Below are 23,306 nucleotides of genomic sequence, written 5' to 3' on the forward strand. Positions count from 1 at the left end.
TTCTTTAAATGTGCATATTTTAGTTGAAGATCGAGAAAACACCATATCAATTGTTTTCATCAAAGTTTTGATGTTGCATATTAACCTGACATCTTACCATGCATTGCAAATTCCTAGATCTTCATTGTGTGTAACAGTGTTGAACTAAGTGCGGGATATCCTGTTTCAGTTGCACTGTGACAGGGTGCCAGGGTCTGGGATATCTCGGATTGAGTCCTTAGCATTCTTAAGTTGGAGAAAGAACAGCCAGAAGTCGTAATCCATGTAGGTACCAATGACATGAGAAGAGTAAGTGATGAGGTTCTGCACAAAGAGTTCAAGGAGTTAGGTGCAAAGTTAAAGGACAGGACCACCAGGGTTGTGACCTCAGGATTCCTAACCGTGCCATGTGCTAGTGAGGCCAGAAATTGGAAGATTATACAGTTTAATACATGGCTAAGGAGTTGGTATAGGAGGGAGGGCATAAGAGTTTTGGATCATTGGGCTCTCTTCCAGGGAAGGTGGGACCTGTACAGAAGGGGCAGTTTGCACCTGACTTGGAGGGAGACTAATATCCTAGCGGGGAGATTTGTTAATGCTGGAAGATGGGGCTTATACTAGAGTTGCAGGGGCTGAGAACCAGAGTGGCAGAACAGTTAGCGGAGAGGTTGTAGAGGCAGATATTGGTAAGACCTCAGATGAAGTTAGGAAGCAAAAGGTCGAACATTGTGCAACTAGTGTCCTGTGTATTTTAGGAAAAGCAGTTAATAGTTCTGAAGATAAGGTAGCTGGTTTACAAACAGAGGCAATGGGCAGTGAAGAGAGGATAGTAATAGGGCAAAGTTGTAGTCAACAGGATGAGTTGTAACATAAAAGGTGGACAAAATTGAAAAGGGTGAATACAGGACTGAAGGTTTTTTATTTGATTGTGTGCAGTATATGGAACAAGGTAGATGAACTTGCAGCACAGTTGCAGGTTGGCGGGTATGATATTGTAGGGATCACTAAATCATGGCTGCATGAGGATTATAGTTGGGAGCTTAATGTCCTAGGATTGTAAGGATTTGTATGATTGATGGCTTTGTTGCAAAGTTTGTAGATAATAGGTGGAGGGGCAGGTAGTTTTGAGGAAGTAGAGAGGAAACAGAACGACTTGGACAGATCAGGAGAATGGGCAAAGAAATTACAGGTGGAATACAGTGTCGGGAAGTGTATGGTCATGCACTTTGGTAGAATAAATGAAAGGGTTAACTATTTTCTAAATGGAGAGAAAATGCAAAACGCTTGGGAGACTCTGTGCAGGAATCCCTAAGGGTTAATTAGCTGGTTGAGTCTGTGGTGATGAAGGCAAACGCGATATTAGCATTAATTTCAAGCAGACTAGAACATAAAAACAAGCAACATTGAAACTTTATAAGACACTGGTGAGGCCTCACTTAGAGTATTGTGAACAGTTTGAGGTCCCTTACCTTAAAAAGGGCTTGCTGAAACTGGAGAGGGTTCACAGGAGGTTCATGAAAATGATTCCAGGATTGAATGGTTTTTCATATAAAGAGTGTTTGATGGTTCTGGGCCTGTATTCACTACAATTCAGAAGAATGAGGGGTGACCTCATTGAAACCTATCGAAAGGTGAAAGGCCTCAATAGAGTGGATGTGGAGAGGATGTTTCCTATGGTTGGAGAGTCTAAGGCCAGAGGACACAGCCTCAGAACAGTGGGGCATCCTTGTAGAACAGAGATGAGGAGGAGTTTCTTTAGCAACATCCTTCCACCTAAGCAACAATGCCCTCGTAGCTTTAAGAGAAATAAAAGGCAAAATGTGCAAATCAGGTGTCTCCAAGATAATATCTTTTCCTCCACCAATACCAAATAAGGCAGTCAAAGGGTTTGGTTTAAAATTTACTTTAAAAAGCACAGAAAAAGTTTGAAATACTTCCTTCATTTTTCAAGATGCGGGTATGTCCAGAACATATGAATTAATGAAGCCTCTCCATTAATTAATTTTATATCCAAATAAAAATGAGACAGCTTATCTTTAGTCATGTGGGCCCTATGGACCACTTTAAATTGTAGGAGGAAGTGACAGGCACACAACAATGAGGTATTAACCAATTAAAAAATTTCATTCCAAGTTTCCTCAGAAATTGAAGTCTGTAAATCTTGTTCTCAGAGATTTTTAATTTTGTCTAAAAGAACGTTTCTTATTCCCAACAACATATCATAAATATTAGATATTGATCCATTATGAAAAGGCTTCAAATTAAAAATTACATCTAATAAATTCTTATCAGGGCTTTTAGGAAATGCATGTACTTGAGACCACAAAAAGTCTCTAATTTGTAAATATCAAAAAAGTGGGTTTTTGTTAAGCTATATTTACTTGACAACTGCTCAAATGAAAAGAGATTTCCTCCAACAAATAAATCCTGGAAGCTTTTAATACCCAGTCCATCCCAATCTTTAAAAGTTACATCAGTCATAGAAGGTTTAAAAATAAGTTAGAAAAAATGGGACTTGAAAAGAGAAAATCTCAGTAAACCAAAATATTTTCTAAATTGTACCCAAATCCTCAAAGTATGTTTAAATACAAAACTATCAGTTAGTTTACTTAAAAATAAAGGAATTGAGAAGAGAGATGATAGAAAATTTATTAACAGAGTTAGCTTCTAAAGAACCCAAACCGGGCAGTCCTCTTGGTTAATAATAGGCCTCTGTTAGTCTCGAAAGGCCATGGACTTGCACCTTGGAAAGTTTCCAGGGCGCAAGCCTGGGCAAGGTTTTTTTATGGAAGACCAGCAGTTGCCCAAGCTACAAGTCTCCTCTCTCCATGCCACCAATGTTGTCCAAGGGAAGGGCATTAGGACCCATACAGCTTGGCATCAGTGTCGTCACACAGCAATGTGTGCTTAAGTTCCTTGCTCAAGGACACACACGCAAGCTTCAGCCAAGGCTCGAACTAGTGACCTTCAGATCACTAGATGAATACCTTAACCACTTGGCCACGTGCCAACACTCTCGGTTAATATAATATAACCAAAATGTAAGATTCTGTATATTGACTGCCCGGTAATAAAACCAAAGATATGGTAAAGTGAAACCTCCATTCTTTTTAGTTTTTTGAAGATGAACTTTATTTAATTGAGTGTTTATTTTTCCATGTATATGAAGATATGATAGAATCAAGAGAATCAAAAAAGGATTTAGGAATAAAAACGGGTAAGGCCTGAAAAAGGTATAAAAATTTAGGTAAAATATTCATTTTAATAGAATTAATTTGGCCAATCAACGATAATGAAATGGGCGACCATTTTAATAGTGCCCTTTTGACATAATTCAGCAAGGTAAAACATTTCTTTAAATAAGTATTTATAATTCTTAGTAATTGTTAGACCCAAATAAGTAAATTGTTATCTTACAATTTTAAAAGAAAGGTTAGTATTAATTGAGACCAAATTATTCAAAAGAACAAGTTCACACTTATGAAAATTTAGTTTATATCCTGAAAACTGACTAAAACAGGAGAGTAAAGAAAGAATGAATAAGTCTCAACATTAGAAATATAAAGCAAAAGGTCATTTGCATAAAAAGAAACTTCGTGAGTTATACCTCTCCTTAAAATACCAGTGATATCATTAGATTCATGAAAAGCAATAGTTAAGGGTTCTAAAGCCAGATCAAAAAGCAAAGGGCTCAAGGTTCAACCTTGTCTAGTTCAACACTGAAGTTTAAATTCAGAGAGTTAGTAAGAACCCGAGCAGAGGGAGATAAAGTAATTTAATCCAATGAATAAAATCGGGCTGAAAATTAAATTTTTCTAAGGTTTTAAATAAGTAATTCCATTCAATCCGATTGCAGGATTTTTCAGTGTCTAAGGACTGAAAAGAATGTATCTAAGGATACATTCCAATATCTCTTTAGAAGGAGAATAAATAACATATAATAAACAACAAATATTAAAATAGGAATATCAATTTTTAATAAATCCAGTCTGATTGTCAGAGATAATAGATGGTAAAATATTTTCAATCCTACGAGCCAGAGGTTTGGATAGGATTTTAGTGTCAACATTAAGTAAGGTCTATATGACTCACATTCAGTTGGGTTCTTATTTTTTTTAAGAATAAGCAAAATAGAAGCTTCATAAAAAGATTGTGCCAACCTACCCAACTTAAAGGAGTCCAAAAGGATTAAATATAAATGAGGTATAAGCAATGAGGAAAAAGCCTTATAAAATTCTCCAGAAAAACTGTCGGGACCTGGAGCCTTCACCGAGTGCAATAAATGTGTACCCTCAGCAATTTCCTCATAAGAGATAGGTTGATCCAACTGATTTCGGTTATCATCGGTACTCACTCTTTATGAACCCCGAATTTTTCCATTTATGGTCTTTTAAAAAAAATTGATCGTGTCTGCCCTTCTGAAGAACATGTGCTGGATTACTTTCATTTTAAACTCGACAGCTGGGCTGTTGCTTTTCAAATTCATCCGTTCCTCACAGCGTTAATTTTACTTTGAACATCTCGCTTTGCTTTAACAGTTGCTAGCCATATCAGGTTCATTTATAAAATACTCGATACCAATGTTATGTTTCGTAACTTCAAAACATTAAAATTAATTCAAAGGAGATATGGGAGTTCAAAATGTGGGTGTAACTTTGTGTTCATTTTTAGTGAGGTCTGCATGTATCACATGGTAGTGATGTATGCAATTAACATATTTTTATATATAACCTGTAATTAATTATTTAAACTAACAAAAATATTTAATCAATCAATCAATCAATCAACATATATACAAGATTAATTAAATATAACTGAAATATTGAATATACACTACACTTCATGACCCAAATTTAACTTCTCTACTTATTAATTTACTTCTACCAGAAGTCAAATCTTCATCCCTGATGTGCCTTTGTGTGAGATTATTAACCTGCATCACTACCTTTAGTGATTTTGAATTTGCATTCTGAAAGCTCTTTGCTTTTGTCCAATTTTTGGATTCTTGTTTGTCAAGTAAAATTCAACCACTTAAATTTTCTTATCTCTGCTAAGTTACATTAACATTTTTCAATTATGTTGCTAATTCTGCAGATTTATCCACATTTATTTATTTATTAATTAGATACAGCATTGACTAGGCCCTTGTGGTCCTTCGAGCCACGCTGCACAGCAATCCCCTGATTTAACCCTAGCCTAATCATTGGAGAATTACAAAGACCAATTAACCTTCCAATCAGTACATCTTTAGAAACCAGAGCACCCGGAGGAAACCCATGCAGTCACGGGAAGATCGTATACACTCCTTACTAGAAGCAGTGAGAATTGAACCTAGGTTGCTGGTTCTGTAAAATGCTGTGCTAACCACTATGTTTCCATGCTGCTACACTTTTGCAATATGCTGTTGTTTCCTCATAGTTAAATATTCTTCACATTGCAATGTTGAAGAAGGCTATCTGAGATCTGGTCACTATCACAGAGCACAGAAACGGGCCCTTTGGACCACAATGTCCACACCAGCCATCAGGCTCTTGTTTAGAGAGAGCCGCAAGAAGGTGGCATCCATCATTAAGGACCCCTCGCCATCCAGGACATGCCCTCTTCTTATTATTACCATCCGGCAGAAAGTACAGGATGCTCTAAAACCACATTCAAAGTTTTAGGAACAACTTCTTCTCCTCCACTGTCAGATTTCTGAACAATTCATGAACCCATAAACATTACTTCACTCTTATCCTCTCTTTTTGCACTACTTATAGATTTTATATCTTCTATTCATAATTTTATGCATTGCGTCATACCGCTATGCAAAACAACAAATTTCATGACATACGTCAGTGATAATAAATCCCATTTACCAGCACTTGGTCCAAGCCATTGCTGCCTTGTTGATCCAATGCTTGTCCAGCTACAGTAAGAAGTTCAATAGGATCAATTCCATTGAAAACATGCAAATTACATGGGCTAATATCTTAATGTAAATTTTACTCCAATTAAAGATAGGCTTTTAATTGCCTTTATGCTTGGAAGGAAAAAAATATTATGCTAATTTCATTCAACCATCAGCATCATTATCATTAAATTTTAAAATAATGTATTCTTCTCAAGCAACTCTCACAAAATGCTGGAGGAACTCAGCAGGAAGAGGAACAGAGTTAATGCTTTGTGTCAATCCAATGAAGGTCTGAAATATTACTTCTGTTTCTCTTTCCACAAACGCTACCTGAACTGTAAAAAGCTGCTTGAGATTCTTGACATAAGCATATTCATGCCAGCTATCAGGCAGCATTTATGAAGAGCCATCGATGATCTGCTCATTAGTTCCAGAAATTGTTTTTTTTTAACCTGATCACTCATGAAATACTTTATGATCTCATTTCAGCTATTCAGCCGCTTAAAATGGGCAGAGCCAGGGCAAAGTGGGAGAGAAGGTTTTAACATGGATAATTCAAGCAGACTTTAGCCATTGCTGGAACTGAAATGAATGCTATTATTATATCTAGTCAGCATCAAAAGGATTTTCCTGAGCAGCATGCAAAATAATGCTAGAGGAACTCAGCAAGGCAGGAATCATCTGTGGAGGGAAATCACCAGATGACAATTTGGTCTGAGACCCTTCATCAGGTCATCTATGGCCCCTCCATAGATATGCTGCCTGACTTGCTGAGTTCATTTTGTGTGTGTTACTCAAGATTTCCAGCATCTGCAGAATGGTTTGTGTTTATGCAAATAATTTTCCTTTAGTTTTTGGCTCTGACATGCCCTACAATTACTTAATTATGTCCATTGGAATTCTTTACTTTTTTTTCTCTTCACACTCCTCTTTGCCGAGTTCTCCCAATACTTTCCAGTAAACTAGAATCTCATCCGGGATGACTCCATGCGATGTTACAAGCTTCTGAAATCTACAAATGCTGAATTTCACCTTGAAGTCGTAAAATGTCCGGCTAGAGTAGAGTTCCACTGGAGTTACATTTAGCTCTGCAAGGCACAGCCCGATGTATACATCTTCCAGTCTGAGGATGGGAATGTGTTTAGAAACAGCAATGATTTTCCCTGCAAGGGCCCCAGAGAAAAGATATCCCGTACCTGAACAAAAGGGAGGGTAGGTGCTGTTCGGATAATCCTCCTCAGCCATAAACCACTTGCTCATTGGGTTCCTGATGGGCTTCTCCTTGATTTTGACATGCCCTGTGTATAGGAGATCCTGATTCTTACCCAGAAGAAGCTCAGTCAGGTAATAAGTGTTTACAAACATATCGGAGTCAGTTTTCATCACAAAGGTAACCAAAGGGCATAGTTCATGTACCCACTTGATACCCATCAGCACTTTCAATGTGAGGTTATCATATGAGTCTGTAAAGTTCTTTTGTATAATGTCCCCATAGTAGTAGCTTTCTTTTAAGATAGCGGATTGGTATACTGGATCATAACCAAGGAGAAAATAGGCAACAGTCCTTTTCCCAGCTATACGTTGATCTCTGCCCCAGGTGCGGCGGATGGCATCGCGTTCTTCTGACTGGTGGTGAGAGGCTGTCACCAGATAGAGCAGGAAGGGAGGATCTTCATCACAGTTTGCCTTTGGTACAAGAAGGAATTCTTTATTTTCCTTTACGATTGAAAGTTTATTGCTGTTGAAGACCATGAGATTAACTTTGTATGTGCTTGTATACAAAAAGCACACCAAAAATGTACAAGCTGTAATTAATGCAGCTAGAAGAAACACAATTTTGTTTCTGAACATCTGAAAAAAAGACAGAAAGATTAGTACAAATAAATAGCAATATGTTTTTACAATAAAGAATGCAAATAATTTTCATTTTACTGTCAGCTCAATTATCCTCTGAGAAACCTATGCTCCTTCAATTCTTGTCTCAATCCAAAACATAATTCAGGTTGAGTGGCATCTGTGGGTGTGGAGAAAAGAACTGTTGAATCTGTCCTCAACTTTAATCTCTCTTGTGGCTACGCCCTCTATTTCCAGGCTCTAAGTTATGAATTCTCTGCCTAAATCTCTCAGATTCTCTTTCTCTTTCCTCTTTGACAAGCTTGTATTCAATATACTTAATACCTTTGACAAAAGTCAAATTTTGTTCAATAATTTCAGAATCAGATTTATTATCAGCACTACGTGTCATGAAATTTGTTGACTTAATATAGAAAGAAAAAATAAGTAAATCAATTAAAGTAAGTATATATGTGATTATTAAATAGTTAGATTAAGATAGCATAATAACAGAAATAATATTTAAAAAAACGTGAGGTAGTGTTCATGGGTTCAATGACCATTTAGTAATTAGATGGCAGAAGAGAAGAAGTTGTTCATGAATCACTGAGTGTGTGCCTTCAGGCTTCTGAACCTCCTTCCTGGTGGTAACAGTGAGAAGAGGCATGACCTGGGTGATGGGGTCCTTAATAATGGACTCTGCCTTTCTGAGGCACCGCTCCTTAAAGATGTCTTGGATACTATGTAGGCTAGAACCCAAGATGGAGCTGACTAATTTTACAACTTTCTGTAGCTTCTTTTGGTCGCATGCAGTAGCAACACCCCCACCCTCCCCACCCCACCACCCAGACAGTGCTGCAGCCTGTCAGAATGCTCTTCACGGTACACCTATAGAAGTTTCCAAGTGTTTTAGGTGACAAACCAAATCTCTTGAACCCATAATGAAATATAGCTGCTGCCTTGCTTTGTTTATAACTGCCTCAATATGTTGGGACCAGGTTAGATCCTCAAAGATCTTGACACACAGGATCTTGAAATTGCTCACTCTCTCCACTTCTGATCGCTGTATGAGGATATTTCCCTTGGGATATTTAGTTGCATTACAGTTGCTGGATTATGTACATGACAGACACATCTAGATCAAATTACGTAAATCATAAAGAACTGAAAGAAGGTTATATAATGTTCTTCTGCTTACAAATTAGTGCAAGAAATCAGAAGTGTACTTTAACTGGATTAAAATATGTTAAGAAAAATGTTGAGGCTATTTAAGAGACTGACACATTTTTCAGGATCAGGAATTATTTTTACTGTTTTTGAGCAGTTTGATGCAGACTGGGGAACTTTGGCGAAGAATGGCCTGCAGCTTGCATTACTAGCCACATGGTGCTGAACTGAACTAGCCAGTCCTGATGAAGGGTCTCGGCCTGAAACATTGACTGTTTACTTGTTTTCATAGATGCTGCCTGGCCTGCTGAATTCCTCCAGCATTTTGTGTGAGTTGCTTTAACTGAACACTACTGGTTTGACATTTGATATTTTATGTGTTGTTCTCTTGTTTTTTTGCAGTTTGCTCAATTTATTCTTTTTTCATGTTTTGGGTGTTTGATGTTTTCTTGATCAGGTTCCATGGTGTTTCTTTGTTTCATGGCTGCCTGCGGAAGGACAAATCTTAAGAGTATTCTGTATATGTACACTTTGTACTTTGCTAATAAATGTACTTTGCATCTTTGAATCACAAGCAAGTATTACTGAATGAAATGGGTTGTTTAGTAGTTTTCATTATTACCTAGAAGCTTTTTCCTGTTAAATTGCAAGTTATTTAGAGACTTTAAACTCTTCAGCTGCTCTGGTGGGATTTGAAGTCTGTACTCTGCTAGCCCAGTCTTTACTGGGTTACTGGTTTAAAGTTCAAAGTAAATTCATTATCATAGTATGTATATCATATAGAAGCTTGAGATTCATCTTCTTGCAGGCAGCCACAGGAAACCAAAAAAACACAACATAATTCATGCTAAACCACACATGACCAACAAATATCCATTGTCTAAAAAAAAGATCAAATAGATATTGCAAACAATAAAACAAAACAAATAATACAGAAGATAAACCAGAGTTCACAGCTGCAGAGTCAATTTCGCACTGAGTGCTAAATATCGTGTAATTTAATCTTAGTGCCTGATGCACCATCAATAACTGTCAGAGATGGGAGGCAAACGATAGGCTTTTATTAGCTGCAAGAAATCACCACACAACATCCTGGAGACTGAGGGAGGAGCAGTGCCTCCAATCGCCTTTATACAGGGGTCTGTGGGAGGAGCCACAGGAGCAGTCAGCAGAGGGGCGTGTCCAGACAGGTATATGTAGTTCACCACAGTGCCACCACCATATCCTTTGTACATACAAACACACAAACTTGTGGCAGGAGTCATCACACAACCCCTTCAACCTGCACTTTTATTTAATAGGTTCAAGGCTATTGTGATTGCTACTTTAATATCATATTCTCATCTGTTTGCCATAACCTCTCAACCACATGCATATGAAGAATTTTTCTGTCTTTATCTTAAACATATTCAATGACTCTGCCCTTGAGCTTTTCTTAAACCTCATTTCTGTCTTCATTAGGCGTTGCCCGATTTAAAATTGCTGAGCCTCAGTTCTAGATTACTCTCAAAAGGAAACATGCTCTTGACATTCAAGATATCAGATTACCTCAGGATCTTATACAGTATGTTTCAATGATCCTCCTTCAATTTTCTAAACAATGAATACAAGCTTAGCATGTCTATAATTTCCTCATAAGGCAACCTACCCATTCCAGTTAACATATGGAGTCAGTCAACTTTGATACAGCCTTAAAAAGAATATCTGCCTTTTTTCTAAAGGTTAGGTAAACAAAGCTTCACAAGAGGAAGATCACATCAAGTTCCAATGAAAGATCACTGAAATAACAGTCTGTCTAAAATCCAGCACTTTGTATGTGTGGCTTGGATTTCCAGCATCTGCAGATTCTCTCCTGTTTGTAACAGTTCATCTATGAAGGCTCTCAATTATCCAGGTCATTGTATTTTAAGCAGTAGTGAATCAAGGCAGCTGGATTTGCCTTGTTGTCTAGAAGACATTTCACCACTCATCCAAGAGGCTTCTTCAGTTCTGATCCATGGTGGGTAGTTCTCCGGCTTATAAACCCTGTGAGTTGTTTAAAGGTACAGCAATCACCTGAGGGTAGTTAAGCACTGTAGAGGTAATAAGACGGTCATTAGTCCTATCTTTGCATGAATGGAAGTGTGATCTTCCAAAATGGATCAATGTAATCAATTCAATAAATGGTTAATTGTTCTGCACATTTTAGACTTTGGTTTTCTTGTGAATTAACCTAATAACAGTTTTGCTAGCAAGCCATGTTCTTTACCACCTAGAACCATTTCATCCCCTACTACCAAGCAATGCTGCATCTATTGGTAAAGTAATTACAGTAAACTACAGCTGGGACCTTTCAGCATGACAGAAAATACATATTAAATTAGACTTGCACAACTTAATGCAACTTAAAGCACAAGGGAGAAAGATGCCAAGCATTGGAGGTACATAAGCCTGTCATTTTGAATACTTGAGAAATCAAAGCCAGAATCTAAATATTGAAAATTGCAGAAATGCTTCTTTTTAACATTAATTCCTTTGCAAGTCTATACAATAGGGATAATTTTGCTTCTTAGAAATAATATACTTCTTCAATCTTTCTCTATAATTATTAAGAATAAATCATAAACAGAAACAAAGTACAAATGTGGAATGCTTTCTTCAGTGTTTCAGGTGCGGAGAGTGAGTGTTAATGTCGGAACCCTACGGAAGTCAGCAGAGAGAGGATAAGGGGAGCAGATTCAGATAAGGCTGTTTTTTTTTTTGGCTGCACAGGCACGGTGTTGGCATCAGAGGCCTAAAGTCAGCTGCAAATAAAAAAGAAGGTAGGCTCAAGCAGAACAGCCATTGTTGAAGTGTGGCAGTGAGAGATTGGGATGGCTTTGGATTTAGCAGGCTTCAGCGTGAACAGGCGGAGGAACAGCTAAGAGGACTTAAGCCTCTTTTTTTTTCCAGTGCAGAGTGGTCAGGATGGAATGCTCCTCCTGTCAGATATGGGAATTCAGAATGCCTGACAGGTGAGACAGAATCCATTTGGGTGGAGCTCAGGAATAGGAAGGGTGCAATCACACTGATGGGATTTTACTAGAGACCCCCAATAGCCACTGGGACACTGAGGAACAGACATGCAATCAGATTAAGGAAATGTGTAAAAACAATAGGGTTGTTTCCAAGGGGGATTTCAACTTCCCGAATATAAACTGGGACTTTCTTGGTGTAAGGGGTTGGATGGAGCAGAATTTGTTAACTGTATCCAGGAAGGTTTCTTAAATAAATATGTGGATGGTCCAACTAAAGGACGTGGTGTTGGGGAATGAGCCTGGCCAGGTGACTGACCTTTCTGTGGGGGATCAATTAGGGAACAGTGACCACAACTCCTGAACTTTCAGGATAGCTATTGATAAGGATAGGCATGGTTCTTGCGGGATAGCTTTAAATTGGAATAGGGCAAATTATGAGGGCATTGAGCAGGATCTAAGAAGAGTTAACTGAGACACCTTTTCTCTGGCATGTCCACATCATTCATGTTAAGGGTGTTTAAAGATCAATTGCACAGAGTACAGGAAAGGTATGTTCCTGTTAGAAGGAAGGGTGGGGATGTGTCCAGAGAGGTGATGAATTTAGTCATGAAGAAGAAGTCAAAGTATGTAAACCTTTGGAAGTCAAGACCAAACAAAGCACACGAGGGGTATAAAGAAGCCAGAAAAGAACTAAAGAAGGGAATTAGGAAAGCCAGGAGGTGCCATGAAAAGTCCTTCACAATAAGGATTAAGGTGAATCCCAAGGCATTCTATGCATACATCAAGAGCAAGAGAATAACCAGGGAGAAGGTGGGACCACTCAAGGATAAAGGGGGAGGCATTTGCTTGGATGTGGAGAATGTGAGAAAGGTACTTAATGAGCACTTTGCTTCAGTACTTACCAAGGAAATGGAGATGGAGGACCAGGAGATCAGTGCTGAGTGTATAAATACGTTACGGCATTTGGAGGTGAAGGAGGAGGAAATGTTGGACCTCCTAATGAGTATTAAGGTGGATCAGTCCCCAGGGCCTGATGGGATTTACCCCAAGTTATTGAAGGAGGCAGGAGTTGAGATTGCGAACTGCTGGCGGGCTGGTGCATGCGTGAATGTGGTTTGGAACTTGTTGAGGGAAAGAGAGTGGGGAAGGAGCGGGAATTGCTGGGAGGGGGTTGCCTGGGTCCGGTAATGGCAGACAAGGCGAGAAGAGGGGTTGAGGGAAAGAGAGTGAAGAAGGAGCGGGATAGGGATTTGGGATCAGAGGTAGGCAGCTGGGGAGAAATGGATTATTGTGAAGGGAGAAATAAAGGGAATGAGGAGATAGTGAGGGGATGGATGGATGAATGAAAACTGAGACAAAGGGAATAAAAGAATAAGAAATGACAGTGGAGAGAGTTCTGAAAGTGAGGAAGATGAACAAGTTCAGAGAGGAGGTGTTGTCATAATTAAGTTTAATGAGAAGGCTCAAGGACGCATGAAGAAAATTAACCCGTTTGTGCTAACAACAACTCAGGCAAATAAGATAGGGGAAATAGTATTTGCAAAAGTCTTTAATGATGGCAACCTATTGATAAGATGTGTGAATGAGGAACAACTTGAGATGTAATAGTGGGTAAAGGATGAACTGAAGGAAATTTATATTAGGCAAGAAACGGTGTTGGATAGACTGTTGAGTCTGAAGGCTGATAAGTCCCCGGGACCTGATGGCCTGCATCCCAGGGTACTTAAAGAGGTGGCTCTAGAAATCATGGTAATTATTTTCCAATGTTCTATAAATTCAGGAACAGTTCCTGCTGATTGGAGGGTGGCTAATGTTGTCCCACTTTTCAGGAAAGGAGGGAGAGAGAAAACAGGGAATTATAGACCGGTTAGCCTGACGTCAGTGGTGGGAAAGATGCTGGAGTCAATTATAAAAGAGGAAATTATGACACATTTGGATAGCAGTAGAAGGATCAGTCCGAGTCAGCATGGATTTATGAAGGGAAATTCATGCTTAACTAATCTTCTGGAGTTTTTTGAGGACGTAACTATGAAAATGGACAAGGGAGAGCCAGTGGATGTAGTGTACCTGGACTTCCAGAAAGCTTTTGATAAAGTCCCACATAGGAGATTAGTGGGCAAAATTAGGGCACATGGTATTGGGGGCAGAGTACTGACATGGATTGAAAATTGGCTGGCTGACAGGAAACAAAGAGTAGTGATTAATGGGTCCCTTTCAGAATGGCAGGCTGTGACCAGTGGGGTACCACAAGGTTTGGTGCTGGGACTGCAGCTGTTTACAATATACATTAATGATTTAGATGAAGGGATTAAAAGTAACATTAGCAAATTTGCTGATGACACAAAGCTGGGTGGCAGTGTGAAATGTCAGGAGGATGTTATGAGAATGCAGGGTGACTTGGACAGGTTGGGTGAATGGGCAAATGTATGGCAGATGCAGTTTAATGTGGATAAATGTGAGGTTATCCACTTTGGTGGCAAGAACAGGAAGGCAGATTACTATCTAAATGGAGTCAAGTTATGAAAAGGGGAAGGACAACGAGATCTAGGTGTTCTTGTACATCAGTCAATGAAAGCAAGCATGCAGGTACAGCAGGCAGTGAAGAAAGCTAATGGCATGCTGGCTTTTATAACGAGAGTAAAGAGGTCCTTCTGCAGCTGTACAGGGCCCTGGTGAGACCCCACCTGGAGTATTGCGTGCAGTTTTGGTCTCCAAATTTGAGAAAGGACATTCTTGCTACTGAGGGAGTGCAGCGTAGGTTCACAAGGTTAATTCCCGGAATGGCGGGACTGTCATATGTTGAAAGATTGGAGCGACTGGGCTTGTATACACTGGAATTTAGAAGGATGAGAGGGGATCTGATTGAAACATATAAGATTATTAAGGGATTGGACACACTGGAGGCAGGAAGCATGTTCCTGCTGATGGGTGAGTCCAGAACTAGAGGCCACAGTTTAAGAATAAGGGGAAGGCCATTTAGAACAGAGATGCGGAAAAACTTTTTCACCCAGAGAGTGGTAATGTAGTGACAATGTAATCGCTAACTGGTTATCTAGATGCTAAGTTGAAGGTATATCTGTATTGCTTTATAGTTAAGAACACTTCTGTATTTTTTTTGCTAAACTCTGTAATCCTGTAAAATGCTGTACTAGTTAATTTTCCCCTTTGGTGAAAATTCCTAGAAGGATGGGGGTGTTACGAAGGATGAACAGCTCTGATGGGCAGAAGGGTGCAAGGTTGCCTGTGTCCCCCTCCCCTGGGAGAATTACAAACCGTTAGTGTTGCCAGGCTGCTAATGAGAGAGAAAGAGATGGAACAAAAACATACTGGGACTGGAACATCTGCTTCAGATAAGGGAGAGATAACACAGGGAGGAAGAGACTTGTTGTTCCACCATATTATGACTCCTGAAAGACTTATGGCTTCGGAGAAGAATTGTTTACTTGGTACTATTCTGTTCATTAAAATTCCTCAGTGGACAGCCGGAGTGGGCTGGTTGACACCTGAGACCCCGTGAGTAGGGATAAAAGTGAGGTCTGGGGAGACGCCCCTCAGACACACCAGGAGACTCACCAAGAGACACACTAGTGAGCACTGTTTAAGTACTGGAACCCACGAGGAAGGTGTGGGGGCATTGGAGACTGAACGAAGGATTGGTCAATTTTAACTCTCAGTGTTTATAGCGAGGCCGGTGGGGCTTGTGTGTGTGTCCACCCTTGCCTGGGTGACGAGTCCACCATAGAAGAACGGTCTAGCTAAAGGACAGAGGGGTCATACCTGAATGGCCACAACAACACATCGACGGATCAAAAACATAAAGGAAGGTTTGAATGACTGTAGCTGTCACTGTTTGCTCGCCCTTTCTCTGTCTCTCTCTCTCTCCCTCCAATGGTTACAACAAAAGAACCAACAACTACCTCAGCCTACATGAACTGAACTGAACTTTATACTTTCCCATGATAATTCATTATCCCCTAGACAACAATAGAGCTTGTTTATTATTGATTATTATTATTATACCCACACTTTTAGGTTTAGTATTGCTAACGTGTATTATCTGTATATTTGCATTGTTGATATTGATTTGTATATTTTACTAATAAACACTGTTTTGAAAATAGTACCAGACTCCAACGCACACTTCTATCTTTGCTGGTAAGACACCCAGTTACGGGGTACGTAACAATTGCCACTGGATGCAGATGGGAATTGGGAAGAGAGAGTGAGGCTGACACTGCACAACTCTCCCTCACTTAAATCCAAATCAAGTGCTAGTCTTGACACCATCATAGCCGGCTGGTGGCATCAGTGCTGGACTTCGGGGCGAGAAGTCCCGAGTTCAAATCCGGCTGGCTCCCTTGCATGCTTTCCATCTGTGCTGGGTTGAACGTCGAGCTAGCAACTCGACCTTGTAAAAAAACAGTACTAATGGCGTCGAGGTCTTTATCGATGATGATGGACGAACCTTAGTTGTACCTCGGTAGGGCGTGGCCTAATTAGGGAAAGTCAGCATGGCTTTGTGTGGGGCAGGTTGTGTTTTACCAACTTGATAGTTCTTTGACAAGGTGACAGGAGAGATTGATGAGTGTAGGGCAGTGGATGTTATCCACATGGATTTTAGTATGGTTTTAAACAAAGTCCCTCATGGAAGGCTAATCCAGATTAAGATGCGTGAGGTCTGCAGAGAATTAGCTGTTTGGATTCAGAACTGGTTTACGCATAGAAGACAGAGGGTAGTGGTTGAAGGGACATTCAGCTTGGAGGTCTGGTTGTTCCACAAGGATCTGTGCCGGGACCTCTGCTGTTTGCAATGTATACAAATGACCTGGATGAAAATGTTAATGGGTGCTGTGACAGAACTGATTGGCAATGCTAATTCTCCTGTTAACCTTGTTCCTTTGCCTGGTTAGTCATTCCTCCTCTTTCTATCCCTTGTCTAGTTTACCCAATAGATAACACACTTTGCCCTCCTGTTCTGCAGTTCTTGGGAGTTCACCATTTACACAGCCCCAACAGTAAAACAATCGCTAGCATGGCTAATCAAAATAATTCCTTCAGTTAACGTGCTCTACCGCTTTACAACTCATAAAAATAAGGATTCTAGACACAGGCATTCCAAAGTTTCATTTATTTTCACTCATGCTGTTACATCGGTTTGTAGACAGCAGAACAGCTCCAAAAGACCTGAGAGACAGTCTGGGGCATCCTAAAATAATGCCTGGGTTAGCAGAAGCAGTCACACCACACCATATGCATACAGATTTAATCTCTGTTTGGCTTTGCTGAGGAGTGTGGAGGTTGGATTTGACAGCTGGTGAATGGTTATATTGGAAAGTTAAAGACAAACCTGCTCTACATTTTAATAAGTTAGTGGCTGAATTGTTTGCAAACTCAACCCAACCCTTCTCTATTTGTGGTTTTGTTTCAGTCCCACCCCTTGTTTTGTAAGCTTCTATTGTATTTAGCTCAGTATTTACGTCTTTGCTTAAAACATTCTTTGAGGATGAGAATTTCAAAGACTGAGAGAAAATAAGTGTCTTTAAAAATGAATGACTGACCATTTAAGACATTTATTTTCACCCCTTTCCCTTATTGTCCTGCAATGAAACATCATTTCCATACACCTTATCACCCTGATTAGTCTGAACGAACATTCTTCATGAGCCAATCTGCCCATTCAAGGTATCGTGGCGACCCACTTCCGGCGCAGGCGAACCGGCGCACAAATAGCCCGCGCGCGGGGAGAGACTTCGGTCATGCGCCCCTGACGTCATTTCCGCCCGCAGAGGGCGGGAACTAGGGATTAAAAACCAGCGCTGCGAAGTTTGAGTAGTCTCGGAACGATTTACCGTTGTTTCTAGCTCCGTATGTAATACATCGCTACAGCATCACACTAATTATCCTCCTTTGAATTGCTTCCAATATTTCCTTAAATAACGAGACCGACACTGGTTTAAGGTTTAGGTAATTTAAGGTTATTCCTTAAAATAACGATGCCTGAAGAATTATCTCCCTATTTTATACTATTTTCCATGCCAATGAGTAATAAAGGTTTTCTCAGCTTTGCTAATCACATTGTGTGCTTGCATGTGAACCTTTGATGAAACATGCAATGGGATGCAAAGATCCTTCTGCATCTCAAAGCTCCTGCAATTTCTCATCATTCAAATAACATGCATCTTAATTTTTTTTTGCCAAAATGTACAATTCCATATTCGTTTTTTCACCATTATACTCTGAGAGACCTTTTTTCCCTACTTAATTAGCATTTGCTAATTGGTTTATTAATGTGACATGTAACGAGATCCAGTGAAAGGGTTTGATTTGTATGTCATGTGGCGGTGGAGAGTGCTCGGTAACCGACACACACATACACAATTTGAGGACACATGCCGGTAATAATACCGCTGATTCTGAGACACACACAGACAACCTCGTCATTCAGTTGCCGGTGTACTGAGTGCGCGCACCTGTATGCCTCTCCCCCCACCCCAGCCCGCCCCGCCCCGCCCGGGTTTAACTTCCCGCCACCCGCGGTAGAATATTGCACTGCCGTAATGGCGATGCACAGATGATGGGCATATATTGTTTGTCTACTGTATTTAAGGGAGATAGTTCCGTGACTCAGTTGTAGCCTGTATTTAAAGATGGTATGTTCTGGTTCGCTCTCAGCAGGAGAGAGAAATCGAGTGAAGCTACTGTGTTACACACACAAAATGCTGGTGGACAGGCCAGGCAGCATCTATGAGGAGAAATCTAGAAGAAGCAGCTTATTGTGCTTACTGGCAGATTTTAACCGCAAATTTTGGCTGTTTCCTTGTTGCTATTTTCGCTAGTGTTTGATTTTCGACATATCTGGTAACCGCCCTTGCACCTAGTGCTGAGTGACTCCAGTCTTTTATTCTTCGCTCATAAATCACGGTTCGCAACACGTGCATACCAACCTCTGAAACTAAGTACATCGCGGTACATAATGGTAAAACGTAGAATAAAGTGCTACACTTACACAGAATATGCAGTGGAAGAAGGCAAAGAACGTGCAAGGGCCACGGCAAGGTAACATATCTGTAACTCAAGAGATTCCGCAGATGCTGGAAATCCAGAGTAATACGCATAAAATGCTGAAGGAATTACCAGGTCGGGTAAAATCTATGAAGAGGAATAAAGGGCCAACGTTTCAGGCCGAAACCCTTCCTAAGGACTGGTAAGGAAGTGGGAAGATTCCAGAACGGGAGGGGGGGGGGGGAGGGGACAGACAATGAGCAAGAACGAAATAGGTGAAACCAGATGAGGCGGAAGGTATCTTCTTCATAACTTAGTTTCCAAGAAGTATAATCAGTAAACTTAGCAACCCCACATCTGGTGCCAGCATAATTGCAGGCATCCCACCCTGCAAAAAACTCATTTCAGGGAGGTAGTACCACCCACCCCCGTCCCGCCCCCGCAACCCCATCCCCCCCGTCGACCTCCAAGGGTGTATGTATACAGGACATTTGATTATGAAAGAACACAATTTAGTTGATCACATATTGAAACTTTATACACACACACATATATGTTGTGGAACTTGATGACAGTGAGGACAATATGAGTGAGGTTGATGTTCTGGAGCATGTTGATATTAAGGGAGAGGAGGGGTTGGAGTTGTTAAAATACATTAGGACAGATAAGTCAAACACAAGGAAATCTGCAGATGCTGGAAATTCAAACAACAACACACACAAAAAGCTGGTGGAACACAGCAGGCCAGGCAGCATCTATAGGGAGAAGCACTGTCGACATTTCGGGCCGAGGCCCTTCGTCAGGACTAACTGAAAGGAAAGATAGTAAGAGATTTGAAAGGAGGGGGAGGAGAAAATGTGAAATGATAGGAGAAGACCGGAGGGGTGAGATGAAGCTGAGAGACATAAAGGTGATTGGCAAAAGGGAGACAGAGCTGGAGAAGGGAAAGGATCATGGGACGGGAGGCCTCAGGAGAAAGAAAGAGGTGGGGGGGGGAGCACCAGAGGGAGATGGAGAACAGGCAGGGTGATGGGCAGAGAGAGAGAAAAAAAACAAACAACTAAATATATCAGGGATGGGGTATGAAGGGGAGGAGGGGCATTAACGGAAGTTTGAGAAGTCAATGTTCATGCCATCAGGTTGGAGGCTACCCAGCCGGTATATAAGGTGTTGTCCCTCCAACCTGAGTTTGGATTCATCTTGACAGTAGAGGAGGCCATGGATAGACATATCAGAATGGGAATGGGACGTGGAATTAAAATGTGTGGCCACTGGGAGATCCTGCTTTCTCTGGCGGACTGAGCATCGGTGTTCAGCGAAACGGTCTCCCAGTCTGCGTCGGGTCTCACCAATATATAAAAGGCCACACCGGGAGCACCGGACGCAGTATACCACACCAGCCGACTCACAGGTGAAGTGTCACCTCACCTGGAAGGACTGTCTGGGGCCCTGAATGGTGGTGAGGGAGGAAGTGTAAGGGCAGGTGTAGCACTTGTTCCGTTTACAAGGATAAGTGCCAGGAGGGAGATCGGTGGGAAGAGATGGGGGGAATGAGTGGACAAGGGGGTCGCATAGGGAGCGATCCCTGTGGAAAGCAGAAAGAGGGGGGAGGGAAAGATGTGCTTGGTAGTGGGATCCCGTTGGATGTGGCGGAAGTTACAGAGAATTATACGTTGGACCTGGAGGCTGGTGGGGTGCTAGGTGAGCACAAGGGGAACCCTATCCCGAGTGGGGTGGCGGGCAGATGGGGTGAGGGCAGATGTGCGGGAAATGGGAGAGATGCGTTTGTGAGCAGAGTTGATGGAGGAAGAAGGGAAGTTCCTTTGTTTAAAAAAGGAAGACATCTCCTTCGTCCTGGAATGAAAAGCCTCATCCTGAAAGCAGATACGGCAGAGACGGAGGAATTGTGAGAAGGGGATAGCATTTTTGCAAGAGACTGGGTGGGAAGAGGAATAGTCCAGGTAGCTGTGAGAGTCTGTAGGCTTATAGTAGATATCAGTAGATAAACCGTCTCCAGAGATGGAGACAGAAAGATCAAGGAAGGGGAGGGAGGTGTCAAAAATGGACCAGGTAAATTTGAGGGCAGGGTGAAAGTTGGAGGCAAAGTTAATGAGCTCAGCATGCGTGCAAGAGGCAGCGCCAATGCGGTCGTCGATGTAGCGAAGGGAAAGAGGGGCATGGATACCCGTATAGACTTGGAACATGGACTGTTCCACAAAGCCAACAAAAAGGCAGGCATAACTGGGACCCATGCGGGTGCCCATGGCTACACCCTTGGTTTGGAAGAAGTAGGAGGAGCCAAAGGAGAAATTATTGAGAGTAAGAACTAATTCCGCTAGACGGAGGAGAGTGGTGGTAGAGGGGAATTGGTTAGGTCTGGAATCCAAAAAGAAGTGAAGAGCTTTGAGACCGTCCGGGTGGGGGATGGAGGAATATAGGGACTGGACGTCCATGGTGAAGATAAGGTGGTGGGGGCCAGGGAACTTAAAATCATTGAAAAAGTTCAAAGCGTGATAAGTGTCACGAACATAGGTGGGAAGAGATTGAACAAGGGGGGATAAGACAGTGACAGGGTATGCAGAAATGAGTTTGGTGGGGCAGGAGCAAGCTGAGACAATAGGTCTACCTGGACAGGCAGATTTGTAGATCTTGGGTAGGAGGTAGAAACGGGAAGTGCGGGGTGTGGGAACTATGAGTTTGGTGGCAGTGGATGGGAGATCCCCAGAGCTGATAAGGTCGGTGATGGTATAGGAGACAATGGCCTGGTGCTCCTTAGTGGGGTCATGATCAAGGGGTAAATAAAAGGAGGTATCAGAGAGTTGTCGCTGTGCCTCGGCCAGGTGGAGGTCAGTACACCAGACAACAACAGCTCCCCCTTTATCAGCGGGTTTTATAGTGAGGTTGGGATTGGTGCGGAGGGAGCGGAGAGCAGAGCGTTCAGAAGGAGTTCAGAAGTCCCCAGGGCCTGACGGAATGTTCCCCAGGCTGCTCCACGGGGCGAAGGAAGAGATTGCTGAGCTGGCTAGGATCTTTATGTCCTTGTTGTCCACGAGAATGGTACCGGAGGATTGGAGGAGGCGAATATTGTCTCCTTATTCAAAAAAGGTAGTAGGGATAGTCGGAGTAATTATAGACCAGTGAGCCTTATGTCTGTGGTGGGAAAGCTGTTGGAAAAGTTTCTTAGAGATAGGATCTATGGGTTTTTAGAGAATCATGGTCTGATCAGGGACAGTCAGCATGGCTTTGTGAAGGGCAGATCGTATCTAACAAGCCTGATAGAGTTCTTTTGAGGAGGTGACCAGGCATATAGATGAGGGTAGTGCAGTGGATGTGATCTACATGCATTTTAGTAAGGCATTTGACAAGGTACCACACGATAGGCTTATTCAGAAAGTCAGAAGGCATGGGATCCAGGGAAGTTTGGCCAGGTGGATTCAGAATTGGCTTGCCTGCAGAAGGCAGAGTCGTGGTGGAGGGAGTACATTTGAATTGGAGGGTTGTGACTAGTAGTGTCCCACAAGGATCTGTTCTGGGACCTCTACTTTTTGTGATTTTTATTAACGACCTGGATGTGGGGGTAGAAGGGTGGGTTGGCAAGTTTGCATACGACACAAAGGTTGGTGGTGTTGTGGATAGTGTAGAGGATTGTCGAACCTTGTCAAATGCCTTACTAAAATCCACGTAGATCACATCCACTGCACTACCCTCATCTATATACCTGGTCACCTCCTCAATCAGGCTTGTTAGACACGATCTGCCCTTCACAAAGCCATTCTGACTGTCCCTGACCAGACCATGATTCTCTAAATGCCCATAGATCCTATCTCTAAGAATCTTTTTCAACAGCTTTTCCACCACAGATGTAAGGCTCACTAGTCTATAATTACCCGGACTATCCCTACTACCTTTTTTGAACAAGGGAACAACATTCGCCTCCCTCCAATCCTCTGGTACCATTCCTGTGGACAAAGAGGACATTAAAAACCATAAAATCATAAGATATAGAAGATTTGGGCCACTTAGCTGATGCATTTTCCTCTCAGGCCTTGTTCCCGTATCCCCTCATGCCTTGACTAACCAAGAATCTATCAACCTCTACCTTAAATATACCCAATAACTTGGCCTCACAGACATCTGTTGCAATGAATTCCCCAGATTCACCACCCTCTGGTGAAAGAAATCCCTCCTCATCTCAGTTCTAAATGGGTGTCCCTCTATTCTGAGGCTGTGTCCCTGGGTTGTAGACTCCCCCACCATAGAAAAATCTCCATATCCACTCTATTGTGACCCTTCACTATGATTTCTACCAGTGAACATATTACATCTTCAAAATTATCAAGATTGTGGGGGTCACCTTTTACCAGAAACCCAACCATGTCAGTCACCATAGCTACCTGTATCATGGCTTCAAAAGCAAGTATTTTGCCATGAGTGAC

General features: G+C 41.5%; 1 protein-coding gene across 1 annotated transcript in view; it reads right to left on the bottom strand.

Moving 5' to 3' along the window:
• Positions 1–2,138: 2,138 nt before the first annotated feature.
• LOC140727539 (beta-1,3-galactosyltransferase 5-like) overlaps positions 2,139–23,306 on the bottom strand; it is a 35,013-nt gene continuing 13,845 nt past the window's right edge. Inside the window, exon 2 of the mRNA XM_073044998.1 lies at positions 2,139–7,723. Within this exon, the coding sequence (XP_072901099.1) occupies positions 6,776–7,723 (948 nt within the window). The 3' untranslated portion in view covers positions 2,139–6,775. The remainder of the gene's footprint in view (positions 7,724–23,306) is intronic.

Source organism: Hemitrygon akajei, chromosome 5 (assembly GCF_048418815.1).
Source record: "Hemitrygon akajei chromosome 5, sHemAka1.3, whole genome shotgun sequence".
Lineage (NCBI taxonomy): Eukaryota > Metazoa > Chordata > Chondrichthyes > Myliobatiformes > Dasyatidae > Hemitrygon > Hemitrygon akajei.